Source organism: Ambystoma mexicanum, chromosome 6q (assembly GCF_040938575.1).
Source record: "Ambystoma mexicanum isolate Mex_15411 chromosome 6q, UKY_AmexF1_1, whole genome shotgun sequence".
Lineage (NCBI taxonomy): Eukaryota > Metazoa > Chordata > Amphibia > Caudata > Ambystomatidae > Ambystoma > Ambystoma mexicanum.
In genome coordinates, this window is record NC_090937.1 from 497,379,394 (window position 1) to 497,401,255 (window position 21,862).

A 21,862-nucleotide genomic window follows, 5' to 3' on the forward strand; every position below is an offset into this window, starting at 1 on the left:
ATATGAGTGTTTTGTGTACCAAGTAAACGTTGAAAAGGCTGTACAGGAAAACCCAGATCTTCGGTACATTCTGTAGGGCGTTTAAATCATGTTTATTTGGTAGTTCATTCTTTTTCCAGCCACACACATCTAATTCACACAGTTGGCACCATTATACCGAGCCACACTGGCTCAGTTTTTTTGTATGCCTTCTCTTCCACAGCTTTTGCTTTCATTGCTTTCTCCGCAGTCTGCCACAGCTGCATTTTCACACTTTGTTGACATTGCTATCTGCCCACACTTGGGGCAAAAATATCCCTCGTCATTACTTGGAATGTAGGGGAGAGGTGCCCCCCCCCTTCCAACTCTCCCAGCCACATCCAATTCTATGATCTTGCTCGCAAACACGCCTATGATTTTTTAATGGACAGAACACTAGGCCCCAAATGCTATGAACAGAAAAAAGCAATGTCTTCTGTGCACGGATGCTCCTCGTGCAGCATTTTCCACCCAACTATCTGCCTCGTCTACATTTTTCGAGGACCCTTCCAGCCCCGTCCACATTCGCCAGTCATTGTATTATTTTAAGTCATAGCTCGCCTCCATAAAACACAAAATAGTCCAGGCAATATCATCAGCAGAAAACACAAATTTATTTATGCATCATTAAATATATATCAATCAGTAATGAATCTTTATGGCAAGAAGTATGTACATTGTGTCCCGTGGTAAACCGCAGCGTCCTAAAATGGCAGCTAAATGCAACATGTGACTGTTGTGCTGAGGGGCTGGCAACACGTCCTTGCCCTCATATCTTACTGTGGAAGACAAACCCAGTTTACTGTAATACTTCTATGCGACATGCGATATCCAAAGTAAAAAACAAATATATATACCCCCATTCCCTAAACACCGCGGTTTATTTAAAATGCAGATACTACAATAGTTGTTAGCAATAATTAAAAAATGTCAAAAAAGGACATACTGTAAACGAATGGGAGGCAATTACATTTTCACAGGTACCATTGGCAGATTAACATGACAACACAGCAGTAGGACGGGTTATTCATATGTATGTATTCATATGTATGTATATAGATTTTTCATTGAGTTATAACTGCACTGTGACAGCTTCAATCCACTGACATCCACGTGCTAACGTCACGGAAAGTGGTAAAGAATCGCTTTTGCACACCAAGTTGTAATGATACAAATTCATATTTTATAGGCACCACAACGCATTGCTCCTCCCCCTTCATCTCCCCCCTGTTCTTTTCTCAGGAAGTCACCTGCAGGTGGCTGAGAATCACACACAACGATCACTGGCAGAGGTCATGCGCGAGGCAGTACAGCAGTTAAACGCCTCATCCGTCACAGAACAGTAAATAGGGGGAAAAATAGCATTTGTCTCAAGAAGCAAAAATAGTCCAGTTCACCAAATATTAATATAAAACATACATCAAAAGCATTCGCTGCAGAGTGTATATGCAGTAACTCTAGATATATATAGATATATATATATATAAAAAAACACGCCGTGATGTAACGCAATTTTCTTTGTCGATAACATTCCGTACTGCTCCAAGATGTAATAGTCAGGCGCGCGTGGAGAGTGCCACCCAGGGCCAAACAGACTACTTAAGATGGCCGCATCCATGCACTGCCGACCCATACCGGATACAGCACGCGGATCCATTCAACATGATCTTTTCAAGGCCCACAACTGACAAACGCCAGCAGTACATTTGCCACCAATTAGGCCAATTCGTTAGAAACAAAATAAGAGCCACTTTAAAGTAAAATGACTGTACACCCTGAATGTCGGTTAAAATTGTACTTTTTCTCCTTAAATTACCACCCACCCGCACCACCACCCCCGCAATTTCAAAACACCCAGTTTAAGCTGTACTCCTTGCACATCACATCAATTCTCAGGCGTGCTTCTGTGGAGTTGCGGGGCTGGGGGGAACCCCTGCAGAGATACTGTTGAATGTATGAACAGTGATTCGGGTGGCAGGTCGAGCAAACGGAAGGTGGCATCAGGCAAAGTCGACTTGGCACAGTTTCCCCTATGCTTAGTGTGTGCCTGGTCTGTACCACTGTTGTGAGAGGCTGTCCAGGCACAGACAGGATGTATATACATTCTTACTGCATGAAAGGAACCAGTGCAAAACCTACATGAATTCTTCAGATAAACAAAGAGTAGAGGTAATCAAAATAATCCCCAGAACATGAAATGAAACATCTGAACATGTTGAGAAAGCTGCATAGGCGTATCGTGTTCTTTTTGCACCATGAGTTGGACACAGACAAGTTAGAGAAATCGTCCATGATCTTGGAGGGTCGATGCTGTTGCCTTGACGTTGCTTCTCAATGACTGCACAAGGGCCTCCACGGACTCTGACCCACACATGCACGAACACAGCCTGAGTAATAAACAAAACGATGCAGCATGATTGTGATACATGATGAGACTTTGGAAAGTCACGCGCAGATGAGAACCTGCAGGGGAAGAGAGTGGGGGAGCCCCCATGCCCATCCAGCTGCTTTGAGTGCGGAGGTTGTGGAAGTGGCACTGCTTCGTATTTAGCTAAAGGAGAAAAAAAAAAGAAAAAAAAAAGAGGAAGCAAAGGTGAGGCATGTGTCAGGAATAACATTGATGATGTAGGTCAAGTTGTAGGGTATGAAAACAAGGCAATGGGCGAAAAACACATACAGCATCACTAAATGTTGCTTGCAGGCTGTCCACTAAGCAAGCACATATGCTCTACTGCAGGAAATGTCTCACCTCACACGCGGGTCCAATGTGGGGGAGGTGCACAATGCAAACCAAACCATCTGAGTATATACAAAAAGAATGCAACCAGAGACTATTCAATGCCACAGATGTTGCACTTAGTATGTGCATGATCAATAAAGACATACGAAAGTAGATGATGCTATTTGAGGCAAGTCGCATGCCACAGTGCCACCCAGTAGCCATCAATGGAATTTCACCTCCAGTTCAGAGGTCCATGAGCAAAGCATTGTGGTATATGCAAATAGCACAGCTCAGGCCGCAGACTCCAGAAAATTGTCTTTGTCTTGCAGTGCAGCGCTATATTATGCATAGATTCTTCAATTCAAGATGGACCTCTCTTAAGGCTGCAGGCAACTGCATAATGGCTTCAACCTTATTAGGGAGTCACCGGTACAGTATAGTCTAGTCTGACAGCTTGAATCAATGGGGCATGTGTACTAAACATCAGCAAAGATAGGGTGGCGGTTTAAACAGGCTTGAAAAAAATTCTTGCCTGAAACGTAAAAGCTGAAAAAGCAACTTAGCCAAGTCACAATGCAAATATATAGGACATGTCCGCCTGGTCCGTCACATTCTTGGGATAATATTCCTGTTAGCTATGGTAATTATTAAATCTTAGGAGCCAAGGCCTTTTAGGAAATCACGAGCATCGCCAAGTATCCTCTTAGCTAACAGGATGCCTCCTTCTATGCCAGGTGTCCGACACATTGCTCAAAAATTCTCCAATCCCTCACTTACCTCTGTCTGCCTGAAGCCTTCTGCCACCGTTGGATCCCTTTGGGCTCACTACCACATGCCCCCATTGGATTTCCACCGTGGGGGCTGCCATGCAACAGGCGCCCAGCAGCCATGTCATATTTTTGGGGGTACAATTTCATCATTATGTAAATTAGGGGCATACCTAGCCCCCGGCAGTTTAATAGCATTGCAGCCCAGCGCTCAGCTTTCCTTATGTGATCTTGCTTTGCTCGCCCAAGAGTCAGGCTCCCAGGAGCATAAGATCCACTACTGTCCACAGCTCCATGCAAAAATGCTTAAACATTCACAGGAGTGAAAACACTGCTTGGTCTTAAACGTAAAATGTGCACGAAGTACCAATGCACCCAATCTATTGCAGCATACAGTACACAGCTGGAAGTGCATAGCAGAACTAATTACGAGCACACCTTTGGGTTCAGATTAACTGAAGCAGGTCATACTTTATGACATCTGTTAACTCAATCTTGCAAACATCCAGGACACAAGACAGACCTCCCTCAAATCTACATCTTGCTCTAGCGATATAATCCCGGTCCACCATCATTAAACAATTGACAGGCCTGCCGCTCAGCGCCTCCACAATCATTAATGCCACCCTCACAGAAGGGCCATTCCCAGACACCCTCAAGACTGGTCTCAGACAGCCTCTTGAAAAAACCAACCCTAGATCCAGACGACCTGGCTAACTACTGGCCCATTACGATCCTCCTGTCTATTGGCAATTTCTTGGAAAAAGTAGTTGTTACACAACTACTCGCCAGAACAGAACTCCCCCTCCTAAATGACTTTCAGATAAGGGTGCTGCCCCAATTGTAGCATCGAGACAGCCACCACATTCAGGCCGGTGGATGATGCCTCAAAATCATGGACAAGGGTGACTCATGCCTCTTTGCCCTCCTTTACCTCTAAGCTGCATTTAACACAGTCAACCACCCCATCCTTCTCTCCTTCCTTGCCAACAGGATGGGATTCTCTGGCTCTTTCCTGAATTGTTTTACCTCCTACCTCTCAGGCAGAAGCCAGGCTGTCCAGAATAACTTTTTGTTGCATTCTAACCAACTCCAGGTCTCCTGCAGAGTCCCCAAAGGCTCCAGTTTCTCACTAATCCCTTTTAACCTTTACATGGTGCCTTTGGGCACTCTCTTCAAAGATCCAAATATAGCCATCCCCCAATACGCAGATGATACTCTGTTGTGCATGAGTAAATAGCGTGTGATGCATCATTCCTCTTCGCGATTACCTAGCCATCATACAGTCCTGAATGTAGACTGCCTACCTCAAACTTAACTACTCCAAGACCAAATTCACCCTTATTGGTCCCCCTGTTAAGCAACAACTCATACAACAAAGGCTCAATGATATGCGCTAGAAGTATTTGATCCACAACTCTCGCATTCAGAAAAATCCTTTGGCTTCACCATCGACAGCAACCTGTCCTTCCAGAAACACATAGCCTGAAGGCCCAAATGGCTTGACTCCAAATCCCCACCCATGGCAAAATCAAACCCTTCATCTGGACGCAGGACTTCCGGATCATAGTACATGGCATTGTGGTCTCGCATACCGATGGGGGAAACGCCCTCTTGATGGGGCTAAAAGCCACCCACTTGGCTGCCCTAAAAGCAGGACACCATGCCGCAGCATGCCTTATTACGGGTACATGGAAATTTGAATCACCCCTGTTCTATGCAAACTACATTGGCTTCCTCTCCAAGCCAGGATACTGTTCAAGACTGCATCCATCATCTACAAAGCAGTCACAAGCAGTACACCAATGTACCTGGTGGCTAAGGTCCAATTTTCTGGTGGCAATCCATTAATTGGCTTGAATCACAACTCTTCCACAAGAGAGGACCGACAAACAATCCCTCTCTTCTCAAGTACCTACCCTCTGGAACTCAATTACGGTGTTGGTTTGGAATGCCCCCACAATTCCCCAATTTTGCAAATCTCTCAAAACATGGCTTTTTCAACAACAACTGACCAAGCACTAATTCCAATGGATGCACATACCGACTCTCAGATCTCAACTCACAGTACTCCGCTACTGTTAAAAGATGGCAGCCCAAATATGGCTACTAACACTCTGCACATCGCTCTGCTGCTCGCAAGCTAGGTCTGCGCTTTAAACAATAATATTGTTTTTAGGGTGGAGGTTTGAGCATGAATCACTTGGTTTTGTTCATGTTTAACACTTTGATTATTTCTGCTTGCCTTTCCCTCTACGTGATGCATTGCCTGTGATAGAACTGGTGTGCTTTCATGGTAGCAACTGCTGGCATTTTCTTACCAACCTGTGTACCTTTTCTTGCTGACATTTTCGATTTCAGTAAGCTTGAAAGGGATCCGAGCACTAGTCCCTCAAACTGTTTTTTCCTCCCATTTCTTGCAGCATCATTAAAGACATCCCTTCATATGTAGACAGTCGGTATGATAAATGGACAGACATGCACAAGGCATTCCAGCTTTCCATAAAAATGTAGCCCAATTTAATTGGAGGATTGGAATGCCCCCACAATTCTCAAATTTCGCAAAGCTCTCAAAACATGGCTTTTTCAGCAACATCTGACCAAGCACTAATTCCAATGGACGCACATACTGACATGTGCAACACCACATTTGTTGAAATCGTAGTTCTCTGTAATACACACATGCTTCATATGCAATTCCAGCTCAGGTTGAGAGAAGAAACTAGGACAATTCATACAATTCTACAAACGTTCCCAACAGATCCATACATAACAGAGGTGGATGGGGACACATTTGACTTCCAAGAGAAGGAAGTTTGAGACCCAGCAATCGGGCAAAAAAAACAGACATTTCCACTCCCACCTTCCCTGTGTCAAACCAAGCATGCAAATAGGCAGCGATAACGTTCTACAGGCTAATCTCTCAGTCATGCAGGTGGGGTGCAGAATGGAGTTTGGGGGTGGAAGGAGGAGTATGAACAGATGGTTGAGGTTCTCCAGAGGACTTATTTTAAGCATGGCCACATGAGCACCATGTGAGCACCAACCTCTTAAGGCAACTTGGTGCCCATGCATGTAAAAGCACAACTGATGCAACTACTGAGGATCAGCCTGATATTTCTTGATTAGATAATTCTATCAGGAGTGCCATGCAGAGAGGGAAAAAAACAGACAGTGGAGTAAGTCTCATTGTCAGGGTGCCTTCACAAAGTTTCAATAATTATGTTGGTCAGGTGATGGAGCGGAAATGCATTGACATATCAACAGAAAAGTTGGTGGCAGTAAAACATTCATAAATATAGTGTATGTGGGCCACAGGCCAGTATTAAACAATGTAATCTATATACAGCTGCTTAGCGTCAGGGGAGGGTAACCAGGATATGGGAATGATGACCTGACTGGCTGGCAGCTGGAAATTAAGCTTAGATTTATACAGTGCCACTGATTAAATAGCTTTGATACAAGGGAAGTGCATTCTAGTGGCATGGAGCCAGTAAAGTGAAGGAGTGGGAGGCAGTGAAAAGGGAGCGGGGAGACAGAGGTTGATTGGAGTGGAGGAGCAGTTATCTAAATTCAGAAAAAAAGGGAAATACAATCTGCTAGATAGTGAAGGATAGACCAATAATCGAATTGAAAAAAAAGCAGAAGACGGTTGAAGGGGGATTGATTTTACAAGTGCCACACAACACTGTGGCAATAGGCAGGGTTTATAGTCACAATTTCGAAACCAATAATGTCGAAAGTCATTTTTTCGAAAAAGAAATGTCGAATTTTTTTTTTAATGCATTTTTTTTCTAAATTTGGGGGTTCCCCCCAACCCCCCTTTTTTTACATTTTTTTTAGTTTTACCCATTTTGTTTATCCTGAACCCCAAAATAAATATAAAATTTAAAAAAACTGAATTCGACTTTTTTTTCGACATTTTTTCAAAAAAATTGTCATTCGACATTATTTTTTGAAAAAATGACCGACCACCAATAGGCAGAGGTGGGACATGACCTGGGTAGATTACTGTAGCGGGTGCATGTGGCAAAGTTGATTACTTTTTTGAGGGAGGCAAAGGAGACAAGGAGCCCCAGGAGCGGGCTGGAGCAGTAGTGCAATTATGCGTTGTCCTGAAGCATTTATTTGAATACATACCACACTTTTCATTAAACAATGGGCATTTTGAATGGATTTGCAATAAAGGTTTTACTATATGAGTAGTGTAATGTGTGTTTATTTATGTGTGTGTTTGTGCTGGGGAGAAACTATACTGCTGGATGGAATGTCAAGAAAAAGAAAAGGAACACTAGAAAATAACTCCCCTCCAAGAATGGGCTGGGCAGAGGAGGGGGTAGAAGAGAAGCCAGAGGGATTTAAAAAAAAAAAAAAGAACAGCTGAGAAAGACAATTAAGAGAATAGACAGAAATTATCTGGGGGTGGGGAATCGGGGGGATGCTGCCTCAAGCAGCCCCCTGGGGTCTTAATCCTTTGAATAGTACTGAGCAGTGCATGGGGGAGCCCCCAGAGACTATGAGCAGGGGGGCCGAGTTGCTATGCTAGGGGCAGTTTGGCCTGTTGGATGGGCCCCAGAGACATTTGTGGCATAGCAACAGGGATGCCGCCACAAATGGCACCTGGGGCCGCACAGTGAATTTGGCTGGGCCCCCCAGCCAACGGGGTCCACCCTATATAAATAAAATAAACTGTGGGTCTTGGCAGTGATGTCGGGTGCTGCCCCCCTGCCAATGGGGCCTACCCAGAGTATTATTTACAATGCGGGTGCAGTGGTGAGTGTGGGTGGTCCCTCAGGAGCGCAGGCGGCCACCCAGGGCAATATATGTGGTGTGGGCTGCATGGTGGCCTCACGTGGGGAACAGGGCCACCTTACAATAAGAGGTGGAGCAGGCCCCCAATGTCATTTGCGGGGCAGTTACCACACCAGCCAGATTTCCTCAGGAGCAGCCCTTCACCCATACCTTCAAAGCCAGCACCCAGCACAGACCTAGAGGTGCTGTGCAAGGATGTCTACATTGTGACACAGTGTTCTTTGCGTTTGTGTGTTATGGAGATATATATATTGTGTATAGGTATGTTCCGCTAAGTAGGTTAAACGTTTGGTAGGGGAAGTTGAGGTAATAATTATGGGGAACGGTAAGTAGGGTAACTGTTAGGAAGTCATATAGATCGTCATTGTTGTTAATAGGAGGTAGAGGGGAGGTACTCTGGCATGAGGTAGAGGGATAGGTTAGTGGCCCTGCATGATGCCACCTTGCAATACGGGACGACCCACACAGGCCAACTGAATTTAGAAAGGGGACTGGTTGCAGCAAGTTCATCCTTAGGGTCCCTAAGAAGCCACTAAGAGGGGGTGAGCTGACATAGCTGGTCCCCGCTTAGATGGGAGCTCACACAAGGGGAATCCTAGAGTTAAGCTTTAAAGATTAAACGTGTTTAATAAAGAGGGGTCCCAGTTGGGATCCCTATAAAAAAATCCACTCTGGTGTTTGCGTCCATTAGTCATCAAATTACTCGAGGTGTAGCCCATCGCCTGTTACCAGCAATTCTATTTGGCAGGTGCAGCACCCCTCCCCACCCACCCGGCTGGGGGTGGTTATCAATGGGAACTGTCCCTGCTTCGGGGAAGGGAAGAGTACACCCTTGCACGGACCAGGACCGGGAAACAGTGGGTACATTAAACATAATATCGCATCCCACTCTCACCCTCCCACCATGCTGCACAACCTCATACTTTACCCTAATCCTCCTGACCACAATATGCCACCCAGCCGTACCCTCTCCACAAATGCTCTACCTTACTTCACTCCCACCTACCCAAAACCACCCTAACTGGCTTACTACCTTGTCTACCCCCATCAACCTCACCCACCCTAGCTGACCCACTGTAGCCCCACTCACCCTTGCCTAGCAAACCTGCATGTTAGTGTCTGCTGATATGCAACATTTGTAACACACACAGTAAAAAGACTTCGAAAAACTGCAGTGAAGAGAAGCTTTTCTACCATGTCTGTTACTAATGTTATGTTTCTGCAAATATTAACTAGCAGATATGATTGGAATTACTTGGTGAGAAGAGCACTATTGTTTCCTACATTCATACCTATAAATGTAAAATGAAAAAACAAATGCAAAACAACAACACAATTGGCTTTGTCAATGCTTGTATTTCTATGCGACCACCATCTGATGAAGTCTTGGACATCGAGAGCGAACGCATTGGACCAGCTCTGCAAAATGTCAGTTAGTTCAATAAAAGGGGTCAAAACAAGGATTGGTGTGTAGTGCATCGGATTACTGCTGCATTTCAACTTGTATTGGTGGTTCTCCCAGGTGGCTTCAAATAGCAGTGAACCACCGATTCCCCTCAGGTTTTGCATGCCATCTTTTGGGATATTAGCCTGTTCAAAGAATGCTAGGTCAGAGAGATGTTTTCTTGTAGGTAGCCCAGCGCCATCTCTTCCGGGTATTTATAAGATCTTGAAGGATATGCTGGCCTGACTAGGAGCAAATGAATGCTTTTCAGTTTGTTGGTGGATGGTTGGACTTTCTTTAAGCAAAATATGGTCCTTCTTAGGCTGTACTGAACGCTGCCAAGTAAAGAGACCAAGCAATCCAGAGAGTTATGCTGCTATTTGTGAGACTGAGCGCCTTAGAGTACAGCACTGGTCTGCAATCCAAGGGTCTCGGCCCCACTCAAGATAAAAGAAGTCCCCTCTCTCTCTCTTTGAGCATGTCCTCCCTCCATATCAGTCTTTTTGCCTAAATGCGCATTTCATTATAACAGCAGCACGTAACCTCTTTCCCAGCATCTCAGGGTATGTGAGAGAGCTTCTTCCAACCCACCATAGACACGTCCTCTAACTCTCAGGATCAATGCAGATACTGGAGCTAGTTTTGACCGGTTACCGGCTCTCAGGGAAGATGGAGAATCATGGTCTTCTCCCAAGAAAGTCACTATTTTTTGTCTGTGGGCTTCTCAAAAATCTGCATAGTTATCTGCTTTGCTAGTCAATATTGCATCGATTAAGGCACCCAGTTTTACCTTTTAAACAACAAGCAAAAGGTTGAATTTAACACTAAAGAAAACGCAACAAAAACGTGAAACTGAAAAAAAAGAATCAAAATAGAATCACTTGAGATGGGCCAAGCGCCTCGAGATGCGGCTTAGCATTCAGACCATAACAAAAATCCAGAGTTAGCATGTCTGAATATTGACAAGTCACACACACATATTTCATTCTAAAGTATTCCCTTCCTGAATATATGACTTACTTGATGGGTACTGTCGGTGACCCTGAGCGATGGAAGTGCACATTTTGCCATTTGCCATCCCGGCGGTGCCAGACGCGAGTCTCCTCTGACTGCATGGTTTTTGGCATGCTGCAGCCATCCATGTACTGAGTGAGGCGAATGTAAGCGATACAGGCAGCATCTTCTCCAATCAGATGCACATGAGGGTTTAGGATGATGGTGTGGATTGGCTTAGTACCCTTGGACAGTGCTGCAAATATCAAGCAAGAGAGTCACACATTATCTTGCCACAGAATCTAGTATATTTACATCTTTAGTCAATAAAATCCGACTGTAAGCAACTAGATTGATAATTTAATTCCTGTCAAACAATTGAACAGCCTGGGGGCATCGAGGCCCTGTTACAGTATTTATTTGTTTTCTTGTTGTTGTCTTAGTAGCATATTTATAACGCGCTTAAACACCCAGAGGTTTCTAAGCACGGACCTGGGGATAGAACATGTGCTGCTTCGTGTCGCTTCCAAGGCGACCACGTTGCCACTGAGCTATCCTCCCGGGACTCTATGAATTGCTTGTAAGGAATTCGCTATGGTTTTGTAGACCTTTAATCAAAAAGCAACCACTCTTGCCACTCAAAATAAAATAGTTTTGCTCCTATATCAGACAATGGTGTGCATGTCTGCATCCATCCACGCACGCACGCACACACATGAGCGCACACACATTTGAAGTTCCAATATATCATACCACTGCAGTAGCACCAACGGTTAATGTGATCCACACATGCCGGCAGAAAGCGAGAATTGCAATTACTAGGACGAAGAAGAGGTGGAATTGTGTAATGATGGTAATTGGTAAGTATGCAGATATGTTCAAATTCTCCCCCCGTTTGGAGGAAGGACAGAAGCAAAGGCAAAGGTTGCAGTCCACAGCGGACCCCGCCAAACGATGCACAATTGTAACTTGACTGAACCCCACAAAAATGGAAGTTGCAGTCTGAAAAGAGGCTATGAGATGAAAATTGAAGCTCAACGCAGAGGAAAGTGAGCCCGTCAGATTAAAACACTTAACAGAATATTTCTGAGGACAACGGCAACAATGTACGTTACAGCACAGGCCCTAGGAATGGCCCTGGATCAGCACATTTTGGTTCGAAGAAACAAGGGCTATTAATAGAGTGCTAGGAATAGATCTGGATTTCGCATTTACAACTAGACGAATTGTCCTTCACACAAATGTATTTTGTTTAGGGCTACTACGGTAGCAAAGAAAATGGATCCCAAGAGGCTGGAAAACAGTGACCACGAACTAGAACAGGATGGGTTCAGCAATTGTGAAGGATGTCCTTTATTGAAAGAGTATTATGGAAATCCCATAAGAAATTAAATGTGTTTGAGGAAGTGTGGCTTCGATTCCTGAAGCTTGACCTATAAAATGTGAGACGAGGTAACTAAAGGGGCCACCCAATTAGTGGAAGAACTAAGGGCTTGCAGGTTATGAAAGGTTAAGGCGTCCTGCCACATATATTTTTAGTGACTTACTCCAATTCATGGAAGTCTTCTCTTCATTGCATCAAGATTTTTGGTTACAGGGCGTGTATCAATCTGCCCGTTCTCATCCTCAAAAGAGGTTCCAATGCATCTGCTGCTTAAATCATGCAAAACACCTGCAGTTTCTGTAAAATGTGAGGGTGGCGAGAGGGAATATCCTGTGCTGTATGTTTTTGACCACTGTTTATTTGTAAAATAAAATGTTAATCTTAAAAAAAAGAAAAAAATGAAAGGGAGTTCACCAAACAAATGCTGTTATGCTGGTTTATGCTGGTTGATGGTATTTGTGGAGGGGCCGTTAAGATGGCCATGTTACTAATGCACAGCACTCAGGCACCCTTCTCAGCCCTAGATAAAAGCATACCAAAAATGGGTGACACCGTGAAAAGCTGATCAACTTCAGACCCACCAGATGGGTGCCTGTAGATGCAGCACACCAGGTGCATTAGCGCACAATCCCCAGCCCACGCCTCTACTCTCAACAAGACCTTCACAGAAGTGCAAGGAAACGGCGCATTAGTGGCAGGGCAGCAAGAGTGACCATGAGCAAACGGGACCAAAACAGAGAGCAGAAGAACCAGAAAAAGAAGAACGAAGCAAGGTCCTTGTTTAGTTGAAAAGAGGAAAGGGCCTTTCAATGAAAACGGACCAGAACAAGAGCTGACAGTCTTCTAAACATCTCTAGTATCATTTGTATCAAACACATTTTTGGATTGAGTCACTTCATATGCAATGCCTAAACTTAGAATGCCCAGTCAAAATGGCGTGTGAGCCGGGAAACATTTGCATGCTTGTGGAGCAAAGCTTTTTGGAAGCTTTAGTTGCGTCATGCATGCCGGTAAAGCCTTGGGTTTCAACCACGCATGCATGGTGGGAGACAAATGTCGGTCTCCAACCCTCACAGAACTGGCTTAAAATGCCTAGGGAAAGAGCACAATATGCAGGATTGTGGGCCATGCTATCCCATGAACTCTGTACCTTTTGAGACAGAGGTGACTGAAGGACTGCATCAAAGTCGTTGAGGATGGAGCAGATGTGGGAGGAAGACTGATCCCTGAATTTGAAGAACAAGAAGAAGCACTGCAAGAGGTCCCACTCCCCAAGCAACCCAAGAAGCTCCTGGTGGGAATACTCTTCTTCATCAAAGTATTAATTGTTTCAGGGATTCCTTGGGGATTCAGCCCCATATGTAAAGTTCCCAACCCAATCCTCCCTTCCAGAGGAATGGGAAAACTTTCAGCTAAAGTTGCTCGGCATCTTTGCCACGGCCTCTGGAGCACCAGCATCAAATGGGTTGATCGTGGTTGGAGGAGCAATCAGGCACCCCTCGTGAGACCGTGGCCACATACCCATGTGCTAGGTCTGACATGGTACCTGATGCAGAACGGCACCATGATGCTCTGCCTTCAGGTGTCAAGCCCCCTCTAAAGCACCCCTCAAGTATGCGCTACAACCTGTGAGCAAGATCATGTAAAGTTTCCACATGCTTAGATGAATTTATCAATTATGTTGTGGCAAGATCCCCACTTTAATGTCCCCTCTGGCATAGCCCCACCCCACAATTCTGGGCATTAAACAATGTTTTTCTCCAAATTCGAAATTCAAAGTAAGTCCCTGCCAGAAAATGTCTCCAGTCTGTCCCTTCAGCAGGAAAACATGAATGACTTCCAAAACCAAACCACAAAACGGTCACCGAGTGCTGAAGCGTTTCACGTACAGATTTCAAATTTCCATTTTATATGTCCAACCTTTGTGCAATCAGTCTGCTTTGAACAGACATGTCGTTTACCAAACGTACAATTTTCTTCATGGACAAGTGAAGGCATACACAACATATTGCGTAAGGCAGGAGGCATAGCCTTTCAACTGTATTCTTTGACCATTGACTGCATGAGAAATAAAAGAGAAACAGTTGAGACATCGATCCCCAATTTCTGGGTTGTCAAATGAGATTGTTCTGCTTTGGCATTGATCCTATTGCCTCAAGGTGGTTGGAGATGTTGTATTTTAAGAAACTGAAAAGGTGGAGAGGAAATCCAAATACATGATCTGTCCTAAATAATGTGCGAAAGCTCCCTGCTCATGGATGGTTTTCTATTGGTTGCTGCTCTGAACATCAATACAACCTTTTGGGCAATGGAGTTGTTTTTGGTTTTCTTGTTAGTGTGTCCCTTCTTAGAAGATTACTTTTCCATAATGCTGATGTACAAAATGCCACCCTTTCCTAACTAACAATGTGTAAAGAACAAGCCATTGCTTGCCAGATTCCAGAAGTAAACTGTGCGACTCACGTATTGATGATCTGGGTTTGAAATGTCACTATTTCACGTCTGAGTGGGGTCAGTGGGCAGTGAATGGGAGGTTAGACTGAGAAATCCTGGCAAACATTCATTTCAAAACACAAGGTATAGTTCCGCTATTGACTACTACATGACTCTTAGTGGAAACAATTTACCCGCAGACTATGTCCTAATCATCAACACAAGCACATTGAAATGGGCTGCCCTCATTCCAGATAAAGATAAAACGAGGATAGTCAAAGAGGCATCCAACCATTATAAAACGCTTGTACGATAAGCATTCCGATATGATGTTTTGGGGACGTTCTCTTCACTGTGTGTTAACATGGTCTCATTTTTCCTTGATTCGAATTTGGAAACCTACATGTGGCCCTGGATTGCATGGTGACAATCGAGAAATCGTGTGCTTTTCTCCCCTGAAGAAAGTTCATGCAATGACAGCCTTGAAGAACTGAAACATTTCGGGATTTTATGTCATTTGAGTTACACACTCAAATATTGTACTAAGTGTATAATGTCATTTTGTTGTACAAATTGGTCTATCATGGTTAAATGTTTGTGTGGTTAATTTTTGTTTATTTAGTTTTCACCATGTGCTAAATGTTGGGTCATGTTCATTTGGAACACTTTTTATGAGTATTTTATTTTATTCATTTTATTAAAATATTTTTAGTATTGTATACATATTTTTTATACTTTGTCTATTTTTTCTGGACTATAAGTATAGGGAGGCTTTCAACCATTTGTCTGTTTGGGTACAGATCAGCTAAACTGAAAAACCTGGAAATGAGTTTATGTGCTCATTCTCCTTTGTATACAAATATAATAACTCATTTTCTAAGCTCCAGTTGGGCATGCTAAACCCAAGAGACACAAAAAGCTCTGGCTGGTTTAATTCTAGTTACGTGGCATCGGAATCAGTGTTACTTGAGGCTCTAAGAAATCAAAACAAGGCCAACACTGCGGACAAAAGAGCAACTGTGTGTAATCAAGTGAAAACAAAAATGGGCACTGGTTAGATCTCAACTGGGTGAGCCAGGGGGAAGGATAGTAAGTTGTTTTGGAAAAAGGTACACAGGGGTCAGAATTTAGACATATGTCAAAGACAACAGATAAGTATACCAGCCACAGCGTGGATTGCTCACTTCTCAGACATAAAACATTTGGGTGATATGGAGTACTTGAACCCAATCTTTGCAGAGAGGACATTTTAAACAAATTCATTGTTCAGAAGTCATGGAGGTGATAGGTTCTCAGCAGGTATATGATAATACCAGGCCCGATGCAATGACAGACATCGTCACATAAGAAATACACCCACCGGCTCCCTGTTAACAAGGATAGTGAACATCATTTGGGCCACACGGTGCGAACCAGATAGTTGATGCAGATCTGTGACTGAGATGCAGGACTGTTCCATTATTCAAAAAGGTGAGGAAGTCAACCTGAAATCTTATTGCCGATTATCACTTTGAAAGACCAGTACTAAGATATTTGGTAGATTTTTATTTCTGAGGTTTATACACTGGGTACAATCCAAACACAAAGGTAAAAACACAAAGGTAGATTTAGGAGAGAAATTGACACTAAAGAGCAGGCTTTAAATTTGATATTTAATTTTGGCCAAATATTTTTTTTATAAAGCACCAGTTTATTTAGCATTCATGAACCCTTCCTCTACTTTTGGCCTGATATACAGGTCAACCCTGTGGGATGTCGTTGAACAACAACAAATGCCACTATATCTTTTATTAACTATCAAAACAATATCAGAAAACGCATGAAACACTTTGAGGTCACAAGAAGGGTATGCCAAAGGCTGTGTTCTGGCACCTCCCATGTTTAACCTCTATATTATTGCCCGGGATTGTACATTACAACTGGAACAGTTGGATGTACCAAAAATACAAGGTGAGCCAATCCTGCTTCTTAGTTATGCTGGTGATGTTGTCTTGATTGCTTGAACTCCTCGCTCAACCTAAGAGATTAATTAACATTTATGCAGAGTTCATGGAATCAAAACACTTGATGATGAACAGTGTCAAATGCGGAATTCTGGTAGCTGGAGATCAAATGCCAGAATACAGCCCAATTTTGCCTGATTGTTATAGCAATAAAAGGCATAGTTTTTTCCTCCATATTTAGGAATCGCATTTTATGAGAATTGGTGTGGCAATGAACACATCTTGAGATTTGGTTTAGTCGTGGCTGAGAAATGTCGTACAATTTTAGGCTCCAGCATTTTGCTGGGCATCAATCCTTAAAAGTGGTAAACAACTATACAGAGTAAAACCTATGGCCACAGTACTTTACGGGATATACATATGGGTATAGGAGTCTGCTATAACAGTGCAAGAGAGACAATGTATTTTTTAAACGTTTGCCAAGCCTTCTTCTCTCAACCCTATCTTTTTCTGTGCATATATATGATTTATTAAAGATTCATCTAAAGAGCTTGTGCCCTTTATCACAACCCTAATCAATGCTTCCTTTGCAACCAAGACATTAACAACGAATTTGAAGGATGCCTGGGTCATGCCACTTCTAGAGAAACCGACCCCAACGAATTATAGAGCTATCACAACTGTGCTCTTTGTCCATAAAACTCTGGACTTCGCCAATCAGGTTTCCGACTGAGACATGGCACATAGACAGCCCTGTTAGACCTTGTAACACAAATGGAGTTCATAAAAGACAAAGGCTATTTGGCACTCCTTTTGCTACTAGATCTATCAGTGGCCTTTGATTTGGTGGACACACAAAGTCCTTTGGAAACATCTCTCATCTGCAGCACATTTCTCTGATGAAGCCATCTCTTGGATTCAGTGCTTCTTAAACAATAGAACCACCAGAGTCTTGACTCCTTTCGCCTCTGCAACCCCAGTCCCCGTCACCTGCAGAGTACCCCAAGGATCATGCACTTCACCCACCCTATACAATATTTTCACAAAGCTCCTCTTCGACGACTTAGACCAGTTGGGTGTCTCCTACACAAACTACGCAGATAACACCCAAATCCTTATTCCCATCTCTGGTGACTACAACACTGACTCCAAGCGACTAAATTATATCTACCAAATCATCCAAGCCTGGATGGCCAAACACGCACTATATCTCAATGACGACAAGACTGAGCCGTTCCTTAATAATAATAATAATTTAGCATTTATAAAGCGCTACAAACCCTCAGGTATCTGAGCGATGCTTATTATTACCGACGGTGTGTGATGTTCATTTATCTACCTCGGAAGGATGAAAGGCTGAGTTTGGCCTTGCCGGGATTCGAACTTGCGTGAGCAGGCTCGGCACGGATACCAAAGCGAGCGCTCGACTCCCTATGCTATTTGACCGGCTCCTTGTGGGAACTCAAGCCAGACTTAACAGACTCGACAAGCAATTCAATGCCTTCAATATCGATGGTAACATTATTACGGTCTCAAAAGATGTAAAAACTCCAGGTATCTACATTGACTCTACATCGACTCCTCCATCTACTTGACAAGACAAATCAGCGCAACAGCTTCCACGACTGCATACAAGTGCAAGCTTATCAATGCCGGCAGACCATTTCTGACCACAGGTAATTGCATTACTCTTGCCAGAGCTCTAGTATTATCCAAGATAGACTACTGCAATGCTCTCTACCTCGGCACCAACAAACACAACCTGAAATAGCTTCAGACCCTCCAAAATAATGCACTCTGATCAGCAACTAACCACCCCAGATCTCACCACATCACAGAGCTAAGGCGCAGTGCGCACTGGTTGTCTGTCTCCCAAAGAATCAGTCTCAAAACCCCACTCGCTCACCTTCAAATGCTTACACAATTTAGCACCCAAGTACCTGTATGATAAATTCATTTGGAAATCTTCGGACCGGCCTACCAAATCCACATATTCCAACTGCCTGACCATTGCTAGGTTCAAGCTCCAAAAGGCAGGTGGCAGTAGTTTCCCAGTCCTTGCAGCCAAAATGTGTAACTCTCTACCAGCAACTCTCAGAGCCGAACCCTCACTCACTATATTCAGAAGTCAGGTAGTAACCTAGCTGAAACAGTCTGATCTTCCATACTGCTTAATCCTCCTATGAACATCACACCTTTGTATACTTTCCCGCTTACCTTTCAATTGTACCACATTCCTACCTTGTATCTACTTCTCAGTGATGAATTGTAATCCTTTGTACATTTCCTACTGTACTATTTTAAATTGCTATCCTTTGTAATTTATCCATTGTATGAACATGTAATTACTTTTGCTTCACCTATGTAAGAAATGCGCCCAGATGGATTTAGTGCGCTATAGGAATAAAATGCAATACAATACATAATGAAATAACTGTATGCGGCACTCCGTTTGGATTCATAGGTCTGCAGTTTCAACTCAACATATCTTGACAGATGTTCTGCTCAGGAAGCACACGATGAGGATTCACGGGCTACTGCACACCAAAAAACATTCCTATCTATATATCCGGGGTCTTGGTTCTTCCTTAAATTCTTTGAAGGATTTATGAATGTCATTAGGAAATGAATGCCTACAAAAGAGGACAAGTGGGTTTCAATCATAGTAAACCAACATGTGACCGTTCTAAAATCAAAATCTCTGTTTCTAGTGTATCCATGGCACTCCTCCGAGCAGGAGACAAGGTTCAGTGGTGGGGTGACCCTGAGGAACACTCTGAAGTGTGAAATGTTGGAAAGTATTACAACAAAGGGAAACCCAAGGTAAATCAAATCAAACTGAAATGACAAAATGCTACAATGAAAGTGTATAATGTATGTTTAGAAGCTACAGGAACTTTGCACTGGAAGAACTCCATTTATGACAACTCGCAACATGCAGAAGACACTTGGTACACATAGGTGTAAATGCTGCTTTAGTGAGACCCACTGGTGTGGAGTGCTGTTTATTGACCATCAGTGTCCATGGCAAGGAGTCAACTGATGAGCCAACTTAACACCTTCTAGTCACAGTCTAGTTATTCACGTATTGCTGATTTCATAGACGCCTTGCACTGCTTTTCAGCAGCTCCAGTGCACCAAGAGAATAACCTCAGATGTCCACTCTGGCTATAAAAGGCTTATCGTCTTAAAGATCTAGATTAGGGATTATGGTAGGCACTTGAAATTCTGGTGGGAACTTTATAAAGGTCTCAAACACCAGCATGGATACGAAAAATGTGTACAAATTGCATCACTTATCACATGCTTGACCAGAGCACTAGATTTCAAGGTATAGCAACCTTTTTGGTAGAGCTGCATATAAACTATGTTAATCACACTTAACACAATACTTAAGCAATAAACCCAGATACGCGAGGCATTATCAGCTCAGGTAATGCCCCAGGGACGAATTACATAGCTTAGTGAAGCATGGCCTTAATGTTAGTCCTAGGGCATTAGCAGGACTTGTACAGTCTCCGCCAGGAGGGGTTTCTTGCAAGTAGCATCCCGGCATATTTTTCAAAAATACGAATCTTCTTTTTTTTCTGGAATTGAGAAGTGGTGTGTTTGCCGTTTGTTAACTTGATAACTATGAAACATGATGGCCTCCACTGGCAAGCTAGAAGTGGCAAGGTAGAAGGGAACTAAATGTAGTTCCTGATTTTCTATGGCGGCCATTACCGCAATGGGAATGGGCCAGAGAGGGATAAGTAATCTGCAAGTAAGAGGGGTGGATGAGAGATGTGGACATTTGGGGTGGTGTGAAGGCGTTGCGGGTAGCACGGTGCGCACTTACCTGCTGCTCCAGCAGGGAAGATTGCAGCCTCCCGCTTCTGAGGGTGTTCTCAACAGGGGCTTTAACATGACGTAAAGACCCTGTTCTGAGCTTCCCAATTGTCTGGGAGGCCACCTAACCATCTCGCCGGGGTGCTAATATAAGTTATTGACAGAAGAAATGAAGCATATCTTTACACCAAAAGAATGTTAAACCATGACATGTAGGTTGCACACAGATTTCTGCAGTGATGTATTAACCATTTTAAAAAATGAATACACTCAACTCAACCTGTTGAGGATAACTTCAGATAAAAGGAGAAAAACGAGATTCCTATGTACTAAAGAAAAAGTGGAAATGGTCTCTTGGTGAAACTACGTCATCTTGTGGAAAAATGTCGATACCACACTCTGATCACTGACAAGCTAACAAAAAGCAATCCACCAAAAATACCAAAGGAAAACAAAGTTGCTAAATATTTAAGAGATTTGAAAAATATTGTCCAACTTTCCAAATCTCCCAAATTTATAAGCAAACTTACATTTTGTTAGAATCAAACTCTAAACGGTTTTCAATCAAAAGCTTAAAAAGTTAAATATCCCCGCAGACAATCTACATCCAAACATACTACTGACTGGGCCGGGAGGAGATCTGAGATAGCCGTATAATCAACAACCCTTGCATAGTATGACTTACTAAAAGTGGGTTTTTATGGCCAAGATTAAATAATGGTACTTTCAATTAATCTGTGGCCAAATGCAGTTTGATCGCTTTGGAACTCTCAATCTGGCACGCTTAGTATTTTTTTTTTTTACTTTCTTTATTGATTGATTCACGTCTCAAGACATTCAACAATACATTGACATAATGAGGTTCAGCAACAGAAGCACGATATAGGCACAGTATCAACAAATAAGCGGCAGGGTCCGCCTGATACCGTATAATAAGAGAGACAGGACTTGTTCATACATTATCAACTAGGCTTGGATTCAGGACCATTACCTACGGTGCAGTCTACGGCTCCTCAGATTCCGACTCAGGGCGTTGAGTCAGTAGGTAGGACACAAAAGGACCCCAAATATTCTTGGGCCTGTTCTGCTGGCCACATAGAAAACCACATCCGTTATCGGTATCGGTAAATCAGACCAAATCCTTGAGCCAAGTCCGTATTTCGAGCTAGTCCATCTCATCGAAATACATCTCCTTGCAACTATCATACATTTGAGCAGTTTCCAGTTTTGCTTGGTATCCCAGGGAGCAAGCCAAATATTGAGCACAGTAATTTGCAAGGTACTGCAGGTCCTCGCAAGTTGGAGACTGCTTCCGACACTCCTACCCAGAAATCCTGCAGCTTAGGGCACTTCCAAAACATATGAATAAAGTTAGCTGATTCAGCATTACATTTCGGACAACTACCCGCCCTGGTGTGATGAAACAGATGGATGCGAGCTGGGGCTAGGTAAGCTGTGTAGGGTTTTTAATTGATTCAATTGTGAACATGTATTGAATGCACCGCAGCACGCTCAGAA

General features: G+C 43.3%; 1 protein-coding gene across 25 annotated transcripts in view; it reads right to left on the reverse strand.

The window, feature by feature from the left end:
* Positions 1 to 613: 613 nt before the first annotated feature.
* CAMK2D (calcium/calmodulin dependent protein kinase II delta) overlaps positions 614 to 21,862 on the reverse strand; it is a 1,139,541-nt gene continuing 1,118,292 nt past the window's right edge. For 23 of the 25 annotated variants that reach the window (XM_069631027.1, XM_069631047.1, XM_069631025.1 and 20 more), the window contains 2 exons: positions 10,784 to 11,012; positions 614 to 2,569 (listed from right to left, as the gene is read on the reverse strand). In XM_069631027.1, coding sequence (XP_069487128.1) covers positions 2,566 to 2,569; positions 10,784 to 11,012 — 233 coding nt within the window. In that variant the 3' untranslated portion in view covers positions 614 to 2,565. Of the gene's footprint in view, positions 2,570 to 10,779; positions 11,013 to 21,862 lie in introns of those variants that run through there. The other 2 variants (XM_069631046.1, XM_069631036.1) reach the window with 1 other exon arrangement.